Consider the following 24541-nt stretch of genomic DNA (forward strand, 5'->3'; position numbering starts at 1 on the left):
GTCAAAAAAAAAAATCTTCAATTTTTAAAAATATTTTATGTTGTTAGTTGAAATTTACACTTAATATCCTTATTTCTATTCCTGCAATTATCTCTCTTCATTTCTGCTGAAAACAGCATATTATACTATCAATTCTTGACTTCATATAATTTTATTATTTTACAATATTCTAATCACAATAATGATATTTTAGGTATGGAAATTAAATTAGATTTGATAAATATAAGAAGTAGTTGGAAAGAGTAGTGAACTAGGAAACAACACTGCAAAAGAACATAAAAATCTACTAGAGTTTGCATGTCACAAACACAGCTTTACTCAGTAATGTCACAGATGCAAAGGCCAAGCATTATGAAATTCTGCAATATTCCACACAGCTCCAAGTGTAGCTAAAACTCATACTTTCAGAATTTGATTTCATTTTATGTTAAGTAAACTTTATACAGTTTTTTCACACTGCTGAATAAAAGAACTGAACATAGTAGGATTTAAATTTTTCCACCAACAGATAGACATCAAATTAATCTTCCAAATCAAGTATGTTCTGAATCTCTAAAGTGATTTACCAATTTTCAGTGATATTTTAAAAATATATTACACATTTCAGTCCTAATGCATGTAATATAAATTTGGACATCAAAAGGGCTATGGCTAATGAGATCTTGAAATTTTCAGAGATTATAAAAAGGGCTGCTTATACTCTTTTAAAAGAATGATAAAAAATTTTAAAATCACACGATTAGCTACAATTTTTTTTTTTTAAAGCATATACAGTCAAAAGTCGTTAATCCGGAATCGTCGGGACTTCGGCGATTCCGGATTATAGATCATCAGTTTAAATCTGGTAAGATGGCATGCAGAAATTATAAAATTAAAAATATGAAATCGTAATTTATGAAATAAAGAACAATTATGATCTAAAGGGTATCAAATCAAGTCCTATAATTGCTGTGTCGAGAATACCGACTAATTTGTGAATCGAAATTTTTTCGTTTTCAATAACCTCTGTGTCACTTTCTTCACTATCGGAAGCGAATAATAATGACAAGGAATTTGATTTAAATCATATCAAAGACAGAGTACATCGAGATGAAATACTACATTTAGTAAGGAATTATAAGCCAAATAAAATAAAAACATCTGCCCTGAAGATAAGGATAGTGCTGACAGATCAACTTCAAATTCATTGCGCGCCGCGGCGTTCCCCCTCGCCGCAGAGCAGCGTAAAATTGATAAACAGATTTCGGAGTGGTTAGAGAAATGAAGATTATGCCTGTTTTGGCCTCCTCGGTGATTGCGGTGATTTGTGCCCAGAGGGAGCACCGCACAAAAAGTTAGTTGCGTTACAGAACGTAAGGGAAGCGGACATACCAAAATGTCGGGCGTATTACCGCTAATTGAGGTAATTGCATCGTATCTGTCACGTGGCAGAAAACTAGTATGATGTATCAATTCACATGCCAGGCGGCAGAATATGTCTATCATGTACATGCCAGGAGGCATAACGCTTCTAAATATGCCAGATGGCATACGACTTGTAAATAAATTGTAAACAAATGTACAGTAAAATATCTTGGTGCAATAGATCAAGGAACAAGCATCAACAACCTTCTGATCATTTGGATACGTACATTTTTTCTGGTGACACCGGACTTGATTTGTGGAAATGAAGAAGGGTCAAATCTCGATCACAGTAATTCCAACTTACAAGTTCTTCAACACAATCGAGTTCCTTTCGGGGTCAAGTGCTCACCTTATTTATTAACAGCTACAGTAGGACTGCATTTAAAAAAGTATGAAGATGCCTACGAAGAGGCATGCAGTATGTTAAAAGAGCTTTACGTAGATGATTTAATTTCTGGGACAGTTAATTTAGCAAAGGCCTTACATTTAAGCAAGGACATGATTTTCATTCTTAGCGAGGCCAGTATGAATTTACATAGATGGGTTTCAAACTCACCTGAGCTGAATGAACTATGGAAACTTAATGGAATTGACTCTCGTGAAACATCTGAAGACTCTTTGGTACCGTTGAAAGTTTTAGGTCTTATCTGGGACAATGTCAATGATAATTTGAAAATAGATGTATCTCAGTTTGAGAAGTTACAAAATCTCAAAGTAACTAAACGCATCATTTTAGCAGCATGTGGTATGCTCTTTGATCCCTTAGGAATTATGAATCCATTTACTGTTCGAATTAAACTCTTAATGCAAACTTTGTAGGAAAAGGGTATTCAATGGGACGAAAGTGTTCCCCTTGATACAGAATTCATATTTCAGGAATGGTTAAAAGAAGTTGAAAAAATAAAGTTTTTCGAAATTCCCAGACAGTACTTCAGTGATATGTGTTGGAAGTTAATAGAAGTTCACATATTTTCTGATGCCAGTCCCAAGTGTTATGGTGCCGTAGCATATTTTAGATTTAAGAAGAAAAATAAATGTAAAACAAGTTTCATAATGTCGAAATCCCGTTTGGCTCCATTAAAAAGGGTAACACTCCCTAGGCTTGAACTTTTGGGAACATTAATTTCTGCAAGATTAGGTTCGTATTTGCAATCGATATTTCCGCAGTTGGATAAGGGAAATATATTTTACTGGACTGATTCCCAAATTTGCATTCACTGGATCAAGGGATCTGCCAATGAGTGGAAACAATTTGTTAGAAATTGTATGGTAGAAATCAAGGAGAAAACAATGTTAAACAACTGGTACTTTTGCAGTGGGAAGACAAACCCTGCTGATAAACTTACTAGGGGGATGGATGCTGAAGCTCTAATTAATGATAGTGATTGGTTTTCTGGGCCACCCTGGCTTTCAGAAGTAGATATTCGACATCACATAAACGAAATGAATACCGAAGCTGACTTGCGAAATGTTAGTGAAGAACGAAAATGTGTTACTTTGAAAACACTTGTGGAATCTACAGAACCGTTACTAAATCTTGAACTGTATGGAAATTTAAACAAAGTACTGGGAATAATGGCTTATGTTCTGCGCTTCGTGAACAACTGTAAATCCGCTCGTGAAAAGAAATCTGGTGTGCTTACCGCCTATGAGTTACGGAAGGCTTCAGAATTTATTATAAGAAATGTTCAACTTAATGAATTTTCAGAAATTAAGGCTTTAAAGACAGAACAACCGATTAAAACTAAAAGCAAAATCATTTCACTTAATCCATTTCTAGATGAAAACGAAATTTTAAGAGTAGGAGGTAGATTAAGAAACGCAGAAATTACCAGAGAAAGTAAACATCCCATTATATTGCCAAATAATAATCACTTCACAAAATTAATGATACAACATTATCACGAAAAACATTTACACGGAGGGTTGCATTTAATGTTATCCGCAATAAGACAGAAATACTGGATAATAAGTGCAAAGAATGAAATTAAAAAATGCATTTGGAAATGCATAAAATGTTGCAGAGTACGAGCAGTAACATCTATTCAATTAATGGGAGAACTACCTGCAAGTAGAGTGATTCCAAGTAGAACCTTTTCAAAGGTTGGCGTTGATTATGCCGGCCCATTTTCTGTGAAAATGAAAAGGGGAAGAGGTATAAGACCAATTAAATGTTATATCTGTATTTTCGTTTGTTTAGTTACAAAGGCTATCCATTTAGAGATTGCTAGCGACTTATCAAGTGAAGCATTCCTAGCTGCTCTAAAACGATTTGCTTCGAGGAGAGGAAAACCTCAAGAAATAAGAAGTGATTGTGGAACTAATTTTATAGGTTCAAATAAAATCCTCAAGGAAGCAGTTTCATCTGTCCAGTCAACCTCAGAATTTCAAAGATGGTTAGCAAATGAAAACATAAGGTGGATATTCAACCCGCCAGCTGCTCCACATCATGGTGGTATATGGGAGGCAGCTGTTAGATCTATGAAGCTGCATCTAAAGAAATGTGTTGGAACTCAATTTTTCACTTATGAAGAGTTTCTAACTCTAATTGCACAAATTGAAGCATGCTTAAATTCGAGGCCAATAACACCGGTCTCCAGTGATCCCAATGATTTGACAGCTTTGACTCCTGGACACTTTATTATAGGGACTTCTTTAACAGCTGTTCCGGAACAAGATTTAAAAGAAGTACGAGTGTCTCCATTGCAAAGATGGCAACTAACACAGCAGATGTTCCAAGGGTTTTGGAAGCGGTGGTCTAAAGAGTACCTGTGCCAACTACAGCAGCGTAGCAAATGGAGACAGCCTAGCAGAAATATTCGTCTAAATGACTTGGTTCTCATTGAAGAAGATAATATGCCTTCATTACGTTGGAAACTCGGGCGAGTAATAGAAGTGTTTCCTGGAAGAGACAATAATGTCCGAGTGGTTAGACTAAAAACTGTGCACGGGGACATTAAACGTCCTTTACCAAACTGTGTCTTTTACCAGTTGAAGAACATTAACTTAAGTGTTTGTTTCATATTGAATATGTTTTATTATTATTTTCATTTCTTATTGTACTAATAATTTTATTTGTTTGTTCTAGTTTAACCCTCATAGTTAACGTTTCAATATAGTAAGATATAAGATGTTTTGCTAGAAGATTGGTAAGTGTAACATGTAATTTTATACTTTTTGAAGGTTTTTGTATGTTTTCAGTTTCTATATTTTTCATTTACTTGTTTGCATATATTGAAGATTGTATTAAGATGAATGTAATTCATCGGGGGGGGGATGTTTTGGCCTCCTTGGTGATTGTGGTGATTTGTGCCCAGAGGGCGCACCGCACAAAAAGTTAGTTGCGTTACAGAACGTAAGGGAAGCGGACACGCCAAAATGTCGGGCGTATTACCGCTAATTGAGGTAATTGCATCGTATCTGTCAGGTGGCAGAATATGTCTATCATGTACATGCCAGGAGGCATAACGCTTCTAAATATGCCAGATGGCATACGACTTGTAAATAAATTGTAAATAAATGTACAGTAAAATATCTTGGTGCAATAGATCAAGGAACAAGCATCAACAACCTTCTGATCATTTGGATACGTACAATGCCTTTATCCATTTTTTGCAGCAATTCCACTTTTTGTTTAATGGACTTTGAAACATACTTTCGCTTTGTAGATCCTTTACATATTAGTAAATATGTATCGGAAATTCTGACATGATCGAAAGTTCAAGCTTACTTTTATAAAATTGCTCTAACTGTCTGCAAAAAATAATAAGCCCGATCCAATTTGAAGATTAAGGAACAATGCAATCTGCAACATTAACTGAATTAGATAATTTTAGCTTAGCTTATACCATCTGTTATACATTAAACGTGCATGCGTAAACGTATTATGCGCATGCGCACATGCATATTCGCAGCCGTAAAGGTCTTACGCGCATGGACGCATGCGCAGAAAGTTTATAGCTGGATTATGGGTGTCCGAATTAACGACTTTTGACTGTATTACAATTTTACAGTATTATGGAAAAAAATTTCATTCTTTCACTGGGCCCAATAACTTTGCTTGGAAATGGTACGATGCTTCGTACTCTATTCCTCTGTTGCAGAGGAAATAATTTTCTTTGATTCAAATGAAATGCCTTTTGATAATTTTTTCTTTTGGTGGACTTTCCCACCTCTATATCACATATCTAGTACTTTCCCATTAGAAAAACATACGTTACTAATAATACTGGATCAACTGGAAATGTCTGCAATTTTTCAAATTGAAGCTCATTTCTTCTTTTGTTACTGCTGATATGGAATGATTTGATCAAAGCAGATGTTGCATAATTCCAGTATGTGTTAAGAGTATAATTTTTGGTTCACTGCAGTGCCAAGAATAGGGAGACCGAATTTTATTTTTATTATATTAAGCTTTTATTTCAGAAATGGAAAAATGCTAGTCAGACTGCTTATAAAATCTGAGCTGCACGAATATGTATGAAATGTTGTTTCTGATGGCAAACTCCAAAGGTGGCTTGGGAAGTTTGCTCTGGACAACCATCCTCTGTAAACAAGTAAGCATTAACAGAAGCTACCACTAAAAATTCATGCAGAAAATTCAGAAAATAACAACTAGAACATATTCACAAAATACAGTACACGATCATTTCAAGACGCTAGGTATGTAAGCAACTACTACGAACGAGTTCCCAACACTTTTAGCAGAGCAGAATAACCTTGAATTTCGGCATGTGATTTTTTGCTGAAAAGAAGTACAGAAATTTCTTTTTTTAAACGGCTCATAACTGAAGATGAGAAGTGGATACTATGCAATAATGTTACAAGAAAACGATTATGGAGTAAAACAAAAACTCCTTTAACAACATCAGAAGGGTAGGGCTGCATCTCAATTAATGCTTCCTGTACAGTGAGGACTACAAAGGAACTGTATACTATGAACTGGCTCGGCCCTACATTTTGATGATTGTCGGGCAAAGACTTACTGAGCATAGCTTGGAAGTTCTGTGTTACTTCCCATATTCACCCAACCTTATGCCTCAAATTATCATCTTTTCAGGTCACTTCAAAATGCTCTGAAAGGTCTGGAGTTCACTTCTTTGGAGACTATCAAACAGCAGCTCAATAGTTCCTTTAAAAATAAGCCTCAGTTTTTCCTTAAAAAAAAAAAAAAAAAAAAAAAAAAAAATCACAGTATCGTACAAACTCGGCTCCATACAATCTTTTCATTGCAGAGCAATGAAAACAGACATGTAGTACATGCATACCCGAATCACCACGTAACTATTTTGGTGATGTACTACTTTGCCTCATAAGCACTTTTTTGTGACTGGGGGGTGTCAGAATCTTGCATATTGACAAAAAATATTCATTTAATTAAATAATTAAAGGAGATGTAAGCATAATTAGTGTATTTCTGTTAAAAATGTTACATTTAATGGTACTTACGTATTAACGCCATCGCAGCAGAAGTTGAGTTGATGTGCCAATAAAGAGCAATTCTGTTGTTTGCAGGCAGTTATCTTTCGGATTCCTTTTTGCCTTGTTGTTTGCCGATTTTTGACGCCATTTTTTAGTGCTACGAAAATACGTCTTTGGAATTCGCCAAACACAGAAGAAGATGCAATTTTATTTTCTCAGGAGCGAAATATTTTACCAAAAAAAAAAAAAAAATTTACCAATTCACATGATATGAAACTTTATTTTGGTAAACATATGTTTTGGAAATGTAATTTAAGACAGCGTGATCAGCAAGTGGGACTTAGAAAAGACAACTAGTTTGAGGAAAGCAGAATTCCATTTTGTTTAGCTTTGAGATTCATATACTGCTGGTGCGAGGAGTTGACGTTGATTAAATTTGGTGACAAGCAACTTGATTTATCAGATGAAACTGTTATAGATTGGAACAATTACATGCGTGAATTATGTGTCTTGGATATGGAGAATAAAGCAAACAAGAAGGTAGGTTGACCAGGTTGCATTGTGGAAATTGATGAAAGTTTGTTTACTAAGCGTAAAAATAATTGTGGTTGAGTATTACCCGAACAATGGGTGTTTGGTAGTATATGTAGAGAAACAAAAGATTCATTTGCTGTCACTGTTCCTAATAGAACTGGCTCTACCCTTCTTAATAAAATTATTGAAAACATTGCAGATGGTAGCACAATTTATTCTGACAGTTGGAAAGGTTACCAAACAAATAGAATAGAAAAAGAAGGATTCCTACATGCTAAAGTTAATCCTAAATGCAATTTTATTGATCCTGATACAGGAGTTCATACACAAAGAGTTGAGAGAATGTGGGGCTGTGCCAAATGGAGGAACAAGAGACATAGGGGAACAGTGAGACATAATTTAGAATCTTATTTGGAAGAGTTCATATGGCGACAGCATCAGGTTAAAGAAAACACAGACTGTTTTGAATCTATGTTAAACTCTATATCATCCCATTTTCCACCAAAATCCGATTGACTACTTTGATTTTAAATAAAGTGTTTTGATTTTTGATAGTGTTTTGATCTTAAATGAAGTGTTTTAATTTATTTGTTGCAAACATTTTAGGTGTAGATTGGCGGCACTTAAAAATCGCGAAATCTGCAGCTGCCGTGGCGTTAATACGCAAGTACCCAATTACTGTACTTTTTCTTAAAATATTTCATCCTTCTTTTCATGGTATTAAAAAAAAAATGGTCACCTTAATAAACCTGATTTTTCATTTGATACGCAGGCTTTAAAACACATACAGTAAGATTCTAATAATTTTTAACCACTTAAATCATGAATGATACTTTGGCAAAGGTATTCCAAAATGCTGTAATCTGCATTCAGTTTTGAATGTCAACACACAAAACTTCAATTTTCAGATAATTCAGCATGATAAATTTAATGAAAATTTTTCTTATAAGAAAATAAACTTAAAAAGATAAGTCCTATTTACAACATATATATATATATTAAAAAAGCAACTTTATTTTATCACTGAATTTATTTAGCATTTTTTTTGCACCCTAATTCAGCACTTAAAAAAAAAAAAATTTGCAAACTGTAAATAGCAATTTTTTAATTAAGACACAATAACACGCTGAACAAATACTAATTTAGAAGTCAAACAACAAAAATTAGCATTATATTTTCAAAGTTTCACAGGACTAGTTTCGATGGCTTTACTGAACCACCATCGTCAGCTGCAAAAGCACAAATGAACGAGATAGGATATAATAATCAGATAAGATAAGAAAGCCTGGACAGAAAATAAGCTAGTGGAGCCATTTGTTGATGAAACCAGAACTAACACATAATTTCTTTAAAGGCCGAAGGGAAAGATGAATTGGAATTAGGATCGTTAACTAGAACAGAAAGATTTTTTTTGAATGTGAAATGCCTCTAGAAAATCTAGTTCACCAATGAAAAATGTTTTTTGAATAATTTTGGCAGCAGAAAAATTGAAAGTGCGATTTTCGGACCAACAATGTTGGGCAACAGAAGACTTCTGTGTTTTCTTTTTTCTAACATATGCCTCATGTTCCTTAACATGAAATTTTAAGGCTCTCTTAGTTTGTCCAATGTAAATTAAGCCACACTAGCAAGGAGTCCTGTAAATACCCTAGGAATTCATATCCGGAATAGGGTCCTTGAGTATGGAACTCGGAATTTTATTGATAAGAGTAAAAATCAATCATCAATAAAATTTCGATAAAATCCAAAAAAATTATTTGTTCATAACTTTGTAGACATTGAATTCAAAATTAAAGTTTTTGTATCTAATTTGCTTATACAGTACAAAGTCCGTAATTCGGAATGATCTATAATCCAGACCTCAAAGCCCCAAACTTTACGCATGCGCGCGTTGAAAGAAATGTTTTAATGAAGTAAACAAATAAATATTAAGATTTTTTTTTGTAAAATTTGATACCCTTTAGACAATAATTGCTTTTTATTTCATAAATTTCGGTTTCATATTTTTAATAGTATAATTTCTGCATGCCATCTTACCAGATTTAAATTGATGATCTATAATCTGGAAAAAACCCTAATCCGGAAACGCCGAAGTCCCGACGAGTCCAGATTACAGACTTTGTACTGTATTCCATATAAATAATGATGCAAAACATGGAGAGATCTTTAACAATAGCATTTAAACAATTTTCTCTCACATTAAAATATAAAGACAAATAGAAGGCTAAAGAACAGACAAATTTTCTTTTAATAAATCCAAAATGTCAATTTCAGTACTTTTTGTAGCATTATTAATCCAACTGTAAGTAATGGCAGAATTCCCCTAGGAATCAAATTTAGGAAAATCTTGGCTTTTGGAGATTTTGTAAATAGTGTATTTATCATTTCATTAGGGAGTGTAAAATTTACTTTGAATGATATTTTGTGGAAGGTATACAATATTTTTGCATAAAATTCTTGGATGAATTTTTACTTCTTGAAAGGGTTCCTTTTTCTTCCATTATGTTATTGACATCTTCTTTGTATATAGTTATATTCAAAAAGTGTAATAGCTTCATACTGAATATATCTTGATTAAATAACTTGATAACAATTAATAATAATAACTAATATACAAATGTATTTTGGTTAGTTATGAGTAACTATTTCATATTTAATATAAAAATTAGGGGAAAATATAAACAAGTTTGAAGAGACTTGCAATCTGGAAAATTCACTTATTTTCACAACCCTTGGTCCTAATATGTTATCTGCTATATTTCAAACTTAAACAGTTGAAATCCTAAGTACAGAATTAATATCCTGAAATACACGATGTGAAACAAATTTTTAAGTTTTGCAACTCATAAATATAACTAAGTGAACAACATATTGCTAGAGAGTTAAAACAAACTAAGTTAATAATTTATTAAGATAATTAACTATGTAAGAACCAAAATGCTTTAACATTTTGATGGTCGTCAACAAACTCAGTTTAATTTATGTTAAACAATAAAAATCAGGGCTAATCTTTAGAATATGGTAACAGGTAGTTTGGTGACATTTTGGTAAGGCAATAAAGGTTAATAGCTAGGACTTTAGCAATAATCTGAGAAGTACACAGTTTGAATCACAGATTATTTTGTCTCTTTTTAAGTGAAAATAGGTCGATGTGTACAAATATAAAGTCAAGAGTGTGCGCAATGCCATTTTTGTGCAATTCTGGGATTGTGAAAATAGGTTGAAGTGTACATGGATACATACCGTGTATGTGCGATTCTTAAAAACATGGCAAGCAGTTTGCGATTCTGCACTTTCTCCCAATTTCGCACCTAATCTTCATCATGATTAAGCATTTTTGTTCCATAAAAGTTCTAGTATAAGTGTAATTCTGCTAGCAGATTGTTGGAAAAAATGTTGAGTAAAAAAAAAAAACTTGCCTTTACTTCGTGAAAACAAAATGGCATCCAAAACAAAACTAGCAGGTTGCTGTAGCAGTGTTGGTCGTCAAATTTTCGCCAAAAAATCACCAAGTTACCATAATGTAAAGATTCACCAAAATTAGTGTTATTTGCAAATTTTTCAAGACTAGTTTCATGACTAGCTAGATGGTTTTATTGAACCATCATTCTCAGCTGCCAAAACACAAATGGCAAAGTCCATTTCTAAATTAATCTTTGTTGAGCATGTTATTTTAACCTAAACTCAGCTTGTTGACGGTCAGTTATGCATTGCAGTGGATGAAAACTAACACACCTTTCACTACAAATTTACGACTGAAAGATATTGCACGCATTAGGGAAGAAAGAATTACTTATTCTTGTAATCAGCAAAGGGTTAAATATTAAATGCAATACATGAAGACAATCAGATGATCTATTGCCCCATCTTACCCTCTGAGCAAAGTAACTCCAAATATAAAAAGGTTTATTTTAAACCTTTTACTTAACAGTTACACAATTTGTGTAATAACGGAAACAGTCTTTACCTTTTATAGGAATAAAAGAAACAAAGTTAAAATAAATTTAAAGTTGAAAAGATTCTAGCTAAGTTAATATTACTTTGCTAGATACATCTTTAATTGAAATGTGAAGTGACTATTTCACTAAGTTCAAGCTGTATCAATGACAAGACATCGTAAGGGTGAAAAGAATCTTTTATTCAACCCAAGAAGGAATTTACAGACAGCACTCCTGGTGCTTACAAACTAAGCCAATACTTTTAGCTGCAAATTATAATAGAAATATAAAATTAAAACTAAATTAATTAATCAGTTGAAGCTTCAGAAAAATAATTAATGTGAATTGCCTCTTACCACTACCACCAATGTACACAAACCAGCAATTAATATGCACATCGATAAAATAGCAAGCTCAATTTAGCAAAACAACATGGTCGACCAGCATAACATGTTCTGTCTGAAGTAACTCAGACACTAGCTTAAATAATATCTTTCTACTCTACTTTGCATATCACGTGAAAATGAAACATCACTCTGGCAGGAAATGGAAATGAGGGAAGATAGAAAAGCTGAGTAACTGAACAAAACTGATTACTGGTTGATTTAAAAGTCAAACAAAAAATCAGCTGGTTAATGGTTCTTTAAAAAAAGTATTAAAATGTGAGAATTAAGGACAAAGCATGCTTACTAGTTTTAGCTCAGGCCCTCAATATAGACAAGAAATTATAAGCTAGCAAGGCTAAAGCCAATTCAAGTAACTCAGATACTAGAACAAAATAGTAGCTAGATGGTCAGCCAAAGCTAGCCACACTCTTGAACTAAAAGTCTCTGCTTAAGTACATTAACTAATTTGCATATTGGTGGAAGTAAAAGTGACAGTAAAGACCAAATAGCAAACCTATAAGATAATGCTTAATAAACATAAAACCTTGCACCTGAACACAGGGTTGCCACTCAAACAGGAGAATGAAATTCCCTGACTTTTTCAGGTGTGTTTTAAGAAAATTCCAGTCTACCCACATAATGCACGTTGGCTGTGCTAAGAGGTAAATTAATTATGGTACCACTTGAAAACAAAAAAATTTAGCAATTACATATGATACATATATATATATAATCCCCAAAGCATTACTATTATAACTATAATAGGAGCTGTTTTCTACACTGAAGACAGATTAGAATTTGCCCAATCTGGATTAAAAAATGTCTTTTTTTGCAGACATTTTGCAGCTAAACAAAAGAAAGAAATCTTTTTAATGATATTTTAAATAAATTCAGGTATTTTATATTTATTTCACAGCATATATGAGCAAAAAATATGTGTATTAAATTTCATGGTGGTATGTCATCATACTGCTAGAATTAGTTTCAGGATTATGGCAGAGAAAATTTCCTGAAATTTGAAAGAAATATTTACCAATAATAAATAAATTTAGAGGGAAGAAGCAACATTAAAATAAAGATAATTAATTAAAAATTGAATTAGAATAATCAATGATATTTTGGCTAATATAGTTATATTAAATGGTTAGCCTAGATGACTGACTACTATTTTTTTTTTTTTTATTTTACTGCAAAATGACAAATAAGGCATTTATAAAAAATAAAAAGGTTTAAATCATTTTGCCGTAAAATCCTAGTATATGCTACGGCCTTGGCACGATTTTAAAAATTGTCACCAACACCAAAATTACGCATTTACTGCTCATCATAATGTTGCCAAATCCAGTGTGTACAGTACATGGAGGTTAGAACAGAATGCATGGAGGCTATTCTAACTTCCATGGTACTGTATATTAGGATTAAACTGATTTTGGCAGCCCAATCGGTGTAGTGATTAGCTTTGCTGACTGCCGTGCCGAAGGGCTCAGGTTCAAATCCCGGAGAAGGCTTAAATGTTTGTAAATCTAAAGTGTCAGTGCAGCATGGCAGCACTCTAAATATGCAGCAAGCCGAAAGTCCTCTTGTGTGGTTTGGTGGAGGGGGAAAGGGGTGGGAGACCCTCGGACCCATCCCCTGAGGTGCCCTTCAAAATTAGGAAGGGACGAAACTGAACCAAATTGCACTGTCACCTGTTAGGTGCTCAAGGCCGGGGGTCTTCCATTCATCTCCAACCAAGAACAGCCATAATCTTCTGCTCCTTGCCATGGGGAATTTCGTGGGCTTGCTCTGACTATGTCAGACAAGTCAGCATAAGCAACAACAACAAACCGATTTTGTTTTATACAAGAATATGTATTTTCTTTAGTTCAGCACGCAACTCTTGATAACGTGATCTTCGAGCTTTGACAACAGATATTTCGCGTATGCGCAGCTGTTTCCCTCTACGTTGGAACGGAGCCACTCTTGTTGCACAGAAGTTTTCCTTTCTAACAATACATATTCTTTGATTCTAACTTTCATAGTACCCTATACTAAGATTAAACCGATTTTGTTTTATATGAGAATAAGTATTTTGTTTAGTTCAACATGCGCTGCACATGGGCATGCGAGTCTCTCGATTCTCGAGGTTACGGGAAACCAAAGTTGCTGGAAACTTCTTTTGCCTTTCTAAAAGATAATCTAATGCAGCTGCCCGAATGAAGCTCACACGATACATAATTCGCCAAGAAAGTGATAGCTTTCAACGTCAGAGCAAAACTCACTTTTTTTTGGTGGGGGGGTCGCCATATGAAATTCCCCATTTTTTCCAGATTTTGACTGTATTTAAATTCCCTAACTTTTCCCTGAATTTTTTATCAATTTTTGAATTCAATGACTTTTTTCAGTTTTCCCAGTAGCATGGCAACCCTCTGAACAGCAATATTCATTTTACAAAAAGAGGCACTATTGAATTTATACTGTTTAAAAGAAAACAGAGAACACTTACATCAATAGGCGTTCCTAAAATACCATTGACGACTTGAGTACACAGCAATTTCATCTTTATAGATGACTAAAAAATCAAAATAACTATTACATATGGATGGAAAATATGAATTTTACATGATAAAATACACTCCAAGATGAAAAAAAAAAAAAAAAAAGATTCACCTAGAAAGAGTTATCCAAATAAGATGAAAATTGGTAAATGTAATGTACATGTACAGGAAAACAAATTTTTACAATTTCAGAAAAACTGAATGATTTATTCAAGAGAAAGAGCTTTACAAAGTGAGCAAGTCAATATCATGTTGGTCTACCTTTGGCCTTTACGTAAGCAGTTATTTGGCTCATAATTGATTGATGGAGTTGGTAGATGTCCACCTGTGGAATATCACAGTAAATTCTGTAAAATTGGTGCCTTACATCGCTCAAATCCTGAGCTGGTTGGAGGACCCCACCCAGAATGCTCCAAACATTCTCAATGAGAGAGAGGTCTGGTAACGTTGCTGGCCAAGGTAGTGTTACACAAGCATGAAGACAAGCAGAAAAAACCATTGCCGTGTGTAGGCGGGCATTATCTTGCTAAAATGTAAGCCCCGAATGGTGTGATACAAAGGGCATTACCACTGTTCTGTAAGGGTACCGCGAGTGGCAAACAAAGGGGTCTTGCTATTAAATGAAATGATACTCAAGACCATCACTCTTGGTTGTTGGGCCGCAAGGTGGGCAAAAGTAAGGTTGGTGTCCCACTGCTGTCCGGAAGTCTCCAGACAAATCTTTGCTGGTCATCGACAGTTCATCATTGAAGACAACTCTACCCCAGTTAGTGACATTTCAGGTCAAATGCACACCACTGTAAATGGGATTTTCGGTATACAAAGGACAATAGTAGTCGGCACAAGAGGGACTGTGAACTCAGCTTCCTTTCTCTAAACCACCTATTCATAGTCCTTTCAGTCACTAAAGCACCAATTGCACATTGAATAGATGACAATAATGAATCTGGGGGTCTGAATGCTGCCCCGATGATTGATGGGTCTTCATGTTGTCTCTCTAGCTCAAATGTTTCCTTCTTGACAATATGTTTGGTCATGGTTTACCCATTCCTGCCAACATTGTCTAATAGTGGCATTACTCAAATCCAAAGATCAAGTGACTTGCCAATTAAAACAACTTGCTTCTTTGAGCCCAACTACACGTCCGTTTTCGAATGCTGACATCTGCACATATTGTTTATGCACGGCATTGCTACTGTCTATCCGAGTACACAGAATGAAATTCGCAAAGAATTTATGACCTAGAATCGAGATTTCTCCTCTTTAATGCCCTGCCAATTGCACAGTTAAAATACACTGCAGCATCACATATTCATTTACTGGCCGCAAACTTTAAAATTTTGCTTTCTCCATTCGAAACCTGTATGCATATCAATTTGCATCTGATTGAAATTTTCAGGGAAAAATGGAACTCCAATTGTTTAAGTCACAAAATTGATCTAAATGGCAAAGCTCAAAGAACAATATAAATGATGGAGACATGGCCTTAGTTGAGGATAATTTGTCTTCTTGTAACTGGTCAACTGATCGAAAGTATTTTATGTTCAAGATGGAAAACTTCTTGTGAGTGTACTGTAAAAACTCAGATGGGTATAGGCAAACAACCAATTATAAAACTTTGTCTTACCACTACAAAAATGAGTATTGCTTTATTGTATTTTAGTACAGAATATGCTCAACATTAAGTACTGTTGTGTAATTGAATTTCATGTTGTACCATTATTGGCTTTATGTTAAATGTTTGAATATGATTTTGACGACTTTATGCTAACTTGTTCGTATACAGTCAAAAGTCGTTAATCCGGACTCGTCGGGACTTCGGCGATTCCGGATTATCGATTTTTCCGGATTATAGATCATCAGTTTAAATCTCGTAAGATGGCATGCAGAAATTCTAAAATTAAAAATATGAAACCGTAATTTATGAAATAAAGAACAATTATGATCTAAAGGGTATCAAAATTTGCAAAAAGAAAAAGCTTAATATTTATTTGTTTACTTTATTAAACATTTCTTTCAATGTAAGTTGTTTAAGTTTTGCTTCGTTTCATGTGATAATACTTTCTCTTTAATTCTATTAAACAGACATAATTTCTTGTTCAGTTACAAAGTTCCGCTGTTCAAGTCCTATAATTGCTGTGTTAAGAACACCGACTAATTTGTCAATCGAAATTTTTTCGTTTTCAACAACCTCTGTTACTTTTCTTCGCTATCGGAAGCGAATTTTAATGACGAGGAACTTGTTTTAAATCATATCAAAGACGGAGCATATCGAGATGAAATACTACATTTGGTAAGGAATTATAATCCAAATAAAAACATCTGCGCAAGATAAGGATAGTGCTGACAAATCAACTTCCAATTCATTACGCGCGGCGTTCCCCCCGCCGAGCAGCGTGAAATTGATAAACAGATTTCGGATTTCAAAACATACTTTCGCTTTAGATCCTTTACACGTTAACAAATATATATCGGAAATTCTATTTGATATAATCGAAAGTTTAAGCTTACTTTTATAAAATTGCTCTTACAGTCTGCAAAAAATAATAAGCCGGATCCAATTCGAAAATTAAGGAACAATGCAATCATCAACATTAACTGAAATAGATAATTAGATAATTTTAGCTTATACGTCCATTATACATAAAACGCGCACGCGAAAACGTATTCTGCACTTGCGCACACTCATATGCGCAGTCGTAAAAGGTCTTACGCGCACACGTAAACTCCTATGCGCATGTGTCAACGCGGCGCATGCGCAGAAAGTTTTTAGTTTTGAGGTCCGGATTATAGATCATTCCGAATTATGGGTGTCCGAATTAACGACTTTTGACTGTATATCTTAATTACGATTGTTGGAATACTAACACATTGTAATGCTGGGTGGTATGTTTTCACCTGCACCTCTGCAATAAAGCCACATGATTTGTGACATGAGTGAGAGTCACTGATGGTGGCGAATAAGAAAGTCTGTTAATCAGCTCATTGAAAGCCACGAGTTATTAATTTTATAATTGTGACTGAGATTTTGTGTCATTTAATATAAGACAATTACAGCCCACTTAGGTGTTATTATTTCTGAAATGAAACAAATATAGCAATAATTATTGTTTATTTGAATCAGAAATATGACTGGTTATCTTCAATTAATATGTGTGAAAAATTACTGAAAATTACTTTTAGGAATTTATATGTAATTTAGCCAATTAAATTTTATAGCTACTGATATTTTTTCATGTTTAATCCTAAGAACATTAAAATATACCCTTTTAATAACAGCCTGAACATATGAGAGTAGTGACGCTAAACACTCAATGTTCACAAATTATTTTAATACTATATAAAAAAACCTTGCTTACAATTCTAGATAAAGTAGCTATTTCTGCAAGTACCCAGTCAGGACAGTCCAATTCTCCACAAAATCGAAATTTCTGAAAAAAGTACGTAAAATTTATCATTACAAACATAATTCAGTCATATTAACCACAGGCTTAAATTTCAATAACTGAGGCTGCTTTCAAATTTTCTACAAAACTTAAATTTTAAATACAGTTAAAATTCAAATGTTAGCAAATCCACCTATCTGAGCCACATGCAAATCAACAAACCTTAATAACTGATGCAATATAATATGAAATAAATTACAATAAAAATCAGAATATAACACATACTTTTCTTAAAAAAAGGTCAACCATGAATTTTCTTTATTTACAAATTCATTTTTTAAATAAACTAGCAATTAAATTTTTAAGCACACAAATTTCTAATTAATCTCAAATTAGCTAACATTGTAATTAGCTGAATAGATATCTTTTTCCAAATTTTATACTAGCAATAAATTAAATAAAGATTAACTATTTTAAGAAAAAAAAGTTTGTTGCACATCTAGTATTTTACAAATACTTTAAAAAGACGCACAGATAAAAAAAAATCTGATATAATATTTCATTACATGCACTATAATAATGATAAGAAAATTTGTTAAAAAGGGATGTTCCATGGACATCAAATGAAAAGCTGAAACTAAAAACACAAATACAATTTTCATGCTTGTAGTTACACATATTTTTGATATAAGTGAATCAATAATACATGGTCATCTTTTTTTAAAACTGCATAAAATATTACTTTAGAATGACACCGATCTTGTAAAAATCCATTATGCCATTTTAAGACACACTAGTATATCTTCTTCAAAAAGTTGATGCACTATTCTACTGCCTATATTATTAATCAATAAAATTCTGACTAAACTGAACTACTTTCTAAGAAATTGAGCTCTCAGATTTGACAAAAAGCACTGTGTGATACTTTACAAGAAAGGTATCAAATAAAGTTAATATAGCACACTCATGAAATTTATTCAAGTAAATTGATATGAGGTGTAATATGAACTTCTTTAACTTCTTATTTCTCTTCATGTTAAATTACTAAATTTTAACTCAGCAGAATAATATGGCCTTTTTTAAAAATGTCATTTCTGCAGCACACCATTCAGTAAAAATCATCCATTTACTATTATTCGAAATCCCCGCCCCCCTGAATCAGAAATATTCAGTTTCTAGGAAATGGGTGAAAATTCATTTTACAATTAATGCAAATGTCTGCTTTTCATCAAACGTATCCTGATAAAATGCGTCTGATAAAATTACAATGAATTATTTTGTGGTTTTTAAAAGCTGCATCAAATTCTATATATTTATACTTATGCCCTTCTTTTCATTATTTTATCAACCCCTCCAAAAAATGGAGATATCGTACATTTTATAGAGGCTGGATTTGAAAAAACATACCTCGACAGTGAATTATATCCCTAAATAATAAACTACATTATTTATTAACAGTAGATACGGACGTGATAATGCTAAACAACATTTCTGTACTGTTTAAACAAATTTTCAACACACATGATTAACTGCTCTCGAGAACACACATTATACTTATCAAGATAATAATTAGAGAGATAACTTTACCATTATTTAGCTTGAATAATAAGCGTTCACCAATTTCCTTACAACGATAAACACTACTTTTCGTTTCAACCAAAGCTGTATATATCAACAAACCTAACCCTTCCCTATAACCACGTTATATTTTCCCTAAGTCGTCTAATTTCCTGAAAATATTCCTACTCAGCAAAAAACATCTAAACTCGAAACTAAAAAAAATTCACATTGCAAAGCAAAATTAGGGAAACAATTTGCTTTTGCTTCATTTTACACTGCACTTGAATTTAAATAGATTTTATATAAATCTCAATCGTTTCTAAGGTCATTTAGCATGCGTTTCTCTACTTCAGCTTCAAAATGAAATTTTAACGAAGCTAATACGATTTTTGTTTGACTGATTTTATGGATTTATTTCTTTTCATTATGAATAAGTGAAACAATTGTACAATAAGCGTTCATTCCTCTTACGAAGCTTAAATATTTTTCCCCTTTGAATTTTTTCACAGGCATTGGCAATTGCGAGGATAGATGGCATGCTTCGTGTTGTTTCGCCGGAGTGTGGAGTCGGCTGAGATTCAGCTGTGTTTACGCAGTTGGTTCAGTTCAAAATTACTCTGAAAAGTGCGGTTTGGAATGGACCAAATAATCAGTTATCTATCAAATTTAGGGTAAGCATATTGTGTGTATTTTGCAACATGCACCTGAGATTCACCATGTCAAATTTTATTTGGCTAAACGAATGACAGACTCTTTAAATAATTTTTGCTTTGTACCGCATATTGTATTTTGTTACTTTTTTCTCCGTCCCTTCAACAACTTGATTCCTACTCCTTGAAATTCGTTGATTTCATACATTTCTGTCATTACAAACTTTTGAACACTTGGAAAAAGCTTAGAAAAATATAATCACTTGTGCAGTAACGGGGGATTATTGGCCTTTCTTGTGAAATTTTATTTTTCTTCGAGACAATTTGCTGAGGAAATAGGAATTTATTATCATTTGATTGTTAGAAACGTCTGTTATTGCATACCGGATTTCGGGATTAGCGTAATTCAGTTTGTGAAAAATGAGAATTATCTCAACTGAAAAATCTCTCATTTGGAGAAGTGTTAAATATCCTATTTATATTGTGTTATGTACGTGTGCAGTTCGATTTTCGATGCATATCTTTGTATTTTAGTGATATATCTATTGATGTTAATAATGCGTGATATATTTTATATAAGCTATCCCATGCTGTATTTAATATTGTATTTTTGAATTTGGGAAATATAAATACTTTACTAATAGAAGCTTATACAAATGAAATTTCTTTATTTCTAAATTATATATTCCTTTTAAAAATAATTTTCGTATGTGTGTGGTAGGAAAACTGTCTAAATTAATTATTTTTTAGCCATTTGTGCATGTTTAAAGCTTGAAATAATAACATTAAAATAATTGTCAGGTTTTTCAAGTTTAAAAATAAAAATAATTTGTCAAGTTATTTTTAAAGAACCATTTTATTAGTTTTCAAATTTTATTGTTTGCTTACAAGTTTAAATGGCACAGCTTTAGTATTAGTCCTTTTTGGCGAGAAATTTTTTGGCACGATAAATGAAAAATTATGATAGCCCTGTTACCCGTGAATACTTAGCTGAAACACATGCCGCCATTTCTGTCCATGTAACTTTAACGACTTTGGTAGGTGTCTGAGCTTTGATGGCGGGAGGGATAAATTGCAAGTTTTTCTTAAAAACAAGCGCATAGGCAGGGGGTGCACGGGCACCCTCCCGCTTCATCACAACCTATACTTAAAGTTCTAATTAATTTTCAAAAGCTAAGATTTAAACTTTAAAAATATTGCTTTCCAGCCTTCCAAAAACATTCATGTGATTAACAAAGAATGAACGGAAAATCTCCGATTTTCCATAAGAATAAGATCTGGAAAAGTCATCCTTCCTCACCAAACAAGCGGTAGAAAATACTTCGAAGGTTAGGTGACACTTTCAAGTCATAAAGCTTTTGTCCTTTTACAGTTTTGAATAGCCTCGGTATCCGGTTCTACTTTCCCTCTGGCTATCAAGCTTGATGTCACTAAAGAAGGAAAAGCCCTTTCGTTTCAAACCAACTAAGCATCTAAAAGCATAATGTTTGAAAGAAAATAAGTATTTAAAAAAAAGAAAAAAAATAAGATGAGGTATTTAATTTTGAGATTTGATACTTATTACCTAATTATAATATAATAATATCTAAAGATAGCACAAACGAGGGAAGGAAACACAGTAAAATAATTTTGAGTGATTGTTTTTACATTAATTTCAAAATTCACGTATGTCAATAAGTATAGCTAAAATATTAAACTTTTTTGTGGAATAATGTAGAGAGCATGTTTATTATTAGCCCAAAGGGGCAAATTGCACAGAAGAGCTATTAATTTCGTTTTGGCGTTTTGCGTTGGTTCTGTATAAATGGAGTTTCACTTTTCAAATTGTTGCCACTAAACGTTAGAGCCCTGCATTATATTTAAAGAAATTAAGCAATGAAGAATCTGAATGTATGTATGCATATTTGTCACATTGTGAGAAAACAACGGCACCTAGAGGCATTAAATTTTGAATAACATAGTCCACTCGAATATGGCCATCTGGAAGCCCAAATTCAGAGTTTAGAATTTGTTTTAGTATCTATTTCATATTTTGTAAAACTTTAACGAATTTTCGATTAACAAACTCATCCAGTTCAAGGCGAGCAATGGGAACATTGCACGAAAAATAACATTTATCTCCAGCGCGGGAGACTGTGTATCAGAAATTCGAAAGATATGCTGTTTTTAATTTATTTTGTGATATTGCTGTTGAATTGAATTTTATGGTTTAAGTGCAAAGAACATGATATTTAATAAATAAAGGTAACGCAAAAAACGTTAAAAAAACACCCCTTTCAGCATAGTATAAAATCTGAAAGCTTTCAGATTTATTTATTTATTTTATGTGCATCTGTGTTTGGGACAGATAATCAGATAATTTTCGATTAAAAGGAAGTATAAAACAAGAGAATTTAAATAGAATAAAAAAAAAGGAAACATAGCCCATTAGTGGGCAAAATGTATAAGATTGCTGAACAGTGCTAGTTCGACATAGGTTAGAAAATCAGGGAACGAGCTGTACGAGCTTTTATGGTTTTTCTTGTGTATGAGGTAAATACAGTCCAATTTCCCTTAGAAAGACCTCTACAAATGGGGCGGCATCCCTTCCCATAGACAGATAACCTTTGAATGCTTTTCAGTGCTGATTTAAACAAACAGTAGCATCATATATGAAATACTAATTATAATGATAAAAAAATTTGATGTAATTGTAAGATCATATACATCGTCGACATCAATCTGAAACCATGAATCAACAACATTCCTTTCCGAGAGAAGTAGTTTTATTTGCAAAAATATTATTTATACAAATTTATTTGCAAATTTTTTCAAAAATCGATGTTCTACACTAGGGTTAAACCTTTTCAGTGAAACTGTCAGTTTTTTCACTTGTACTATACTATTGCAGTTTTAGGTCATTAACTTTAATTTTAAGACATAGAACAATGTGAAAATTTTAAATAACAGACGAAATGACATCACGTGCAAAGCAAGGAAAATGAACATTAATATTAAAAAAAGAATGCATCGAAACATTTTCATTTTTTTCTTGTCTTATCTTTATCTATTTTCAGATACATTGTGTAAAAATATTTGGTAATTGTAAAATTATTATAATAAGTTAAAGAAATATCAAAACTGCTCAAATTTTTTATGAATCCCTGCTGCAGGTCGCGACCCAAAGTTTAAGAAACCCTGTTCTACACTATAGTTCTAACATGTTTATCAAAAACAAATGCATTTTACTTTTTGATCATAATACAAAACAGAAAAATAACATAAAAAAAAATTCATTGTTAATACTAAAGGGTATCACCGTTGTCCTCGGAAGGGAATGCGAAAATATCGTTCACTTTTTTCTGGTTAATTTACATCATATAATTAGATTCATGGCCTAAAATTTTAAAATAATAGTTATTAATTTTAAAATTCTGTAGTGTAGAACATCTATTTTTGCAAAATTCTTAAAACTGCTTTTTTTTTTTTTTTTTTTTTTTTTTTTGCAGTTCCTTTTTGCAGCTTCTGTTCCTTTTTAAGCAAAAATGTAAACATCTATAAATAACACAAAATGTAGGCACATATTCTTTGCTCTCTTTGTTTAAGAATAAAGGCGTGTCAACAAATAGAACCGAGGAATTTTACTACCGTATTACGCACTTTTTTTCCTAAATTTGGTCTCAAAAAGGTTACTTGCGTCTTATACGTGAAGGACACAGGTTAACTTTCAATACTGAATGCTATTTTTAGCCCGGATAAAGGTCTAGACATACATAACTTTTTCTACGTCTGCCATAATTATTTTGCGCATGCGTGAAATATCTGTCGCCAAAAAGGCGCCAAAGCTCGAAGCTGATGTCGAAGTTCGAACAGTTTCGACGGTCACATTTATGTCTATGGAGCCTTTCCTTCTTTATTTAGACTTTTCCTTGAATCTGTGTTTTTTGTTGTTTCTGCTTTATTTTGTATTATGTTTGATTGCTTGCCGTTCATTCATTTATTCATTATCGAAATTTACATATAATGTTCAAAATAGCTTGCCGTTTGTTAATTTTCCTTAATAAAAATATGTTTGGTAATTGCATTCAATGATTGTTTATTTGGCTTTTACGAAACGTGAAAACTAAAAGAAACCACATTTTAAGTTATTGTGGTACTGCGCTCCCGCGTGTACTATTAAAACTTTTTTTTCTTGTGTGTGGCCTTCTAAATAAGGGTGCGTCTTATATGCCGTCAAATACGGTAAATTGCAGGAATCGCTATAGGAGGTCCAATCAGCCCTTTGGAAAAAATTATGAGGGATCTGACCAATTTGTTCATGAGAAAGTGAAAAGTAACGGATCAGATCTAAACTACATATGTTTTTCCTAAAAATTTTGCTGTGTGTTTGTTGTATTACCAGAAATAATGCTTTAACTTGTATTGCGTTAATACAAATAATTTAATATTAGATGCTGTAGAAAAAAGTGTAAAAAAATTAAGTTTCTTTTCTCCAAACACGTACATTTTCTAATGAAGTGAACTCTATCGGAAGCGTTTCTGTTGTGGAAAAAATTAAGAAATCTTTTCCCCTCATTTGAAAATTCTGACTAATATAATAACGGATATAATTATAACAAATAAAATAAATTTTTAATGCAGTATGTGTTATTGTGTATTTAAATGTATTTATCTAAACTGAAAATTTTGGCAAGTGGTAAAATTTTTCAATTTTTAATTACTTGCGGTTAGGAATTGTACTCGAAA

At 32.9% G+C, this 24541-nt stretch overlaps 2 protein-coding genes across 5 annotated transcripts in view; one reads left to right on the plus strand and one right to left on the minus strand.

The window, feature by feature from the left end:
- LOC118201714 (COMM domain-containing protein 4) overlaps positions 1–19346 on the minus strand; it is a 67584-nt gene extending 48238 nt beyond the window's left edge. The window contains exons 1-3 of the mRNA XM_085807793.1: positions 19194–19346; positions 17580–17651; positions 14169–14234 (exon numbers count right to left, since the gene is read on the minus strand). Of these exons, the coding sequence (XP_085663919.1) occupies positions 14169–14234; positions 17580–17651; positions 19194–19196 (141 nt within the window). The 5' untranslated portion in view covers positions 19197–19346. The remainder of the gene's footprint in view (positions 1–14168; positions 14235–17579; positions 17652–19193) is intronic.
- Positions 19347–19457: 111 nt separating this feature from the next.
- LOC118195126 (protein FAM98A-like) overlaps positions 19458–24541 on the plus strand; it is an 87263-nt gene continuing 82179 nt past the window's right edge. For 2 of the 4 annotated variants that reach the window (XM_085807792.1, XM_085807791.1), the window contains exon 1: positions 19458–19837. Coding sequence is in view for 2 of the 4 variants with exons in the window: in XM_085807789.1 (XP_085663915.1) it covers positions 19803–19837 (35 nt within the window). In the remaining 2 variants the exon portion in view is untranslated. The remainder of the gene's footprint in view (positions 19838–24541) is intronic. The other 2 variants (XM_085807789.1, XM_085807790.1) reach the window with 2 other exon arrangements.

The sequence above is a fragment of the Stegodyphus dumicola genome, chromosome X1 (genome assembly GCF_044657685.1).
Source record: "Stegodyphus dumicola isolate Sdum_Otavi_A_Nest chromosome X1, ASM4465768v1".
In the NCBI taxonomy this organism is placed as follows: Eukaryota; Metazoa; Arthropoda; class Arachnida; order Araneae; family Eresidae; genus Stegodyphus; species Stegodyphus dumicola.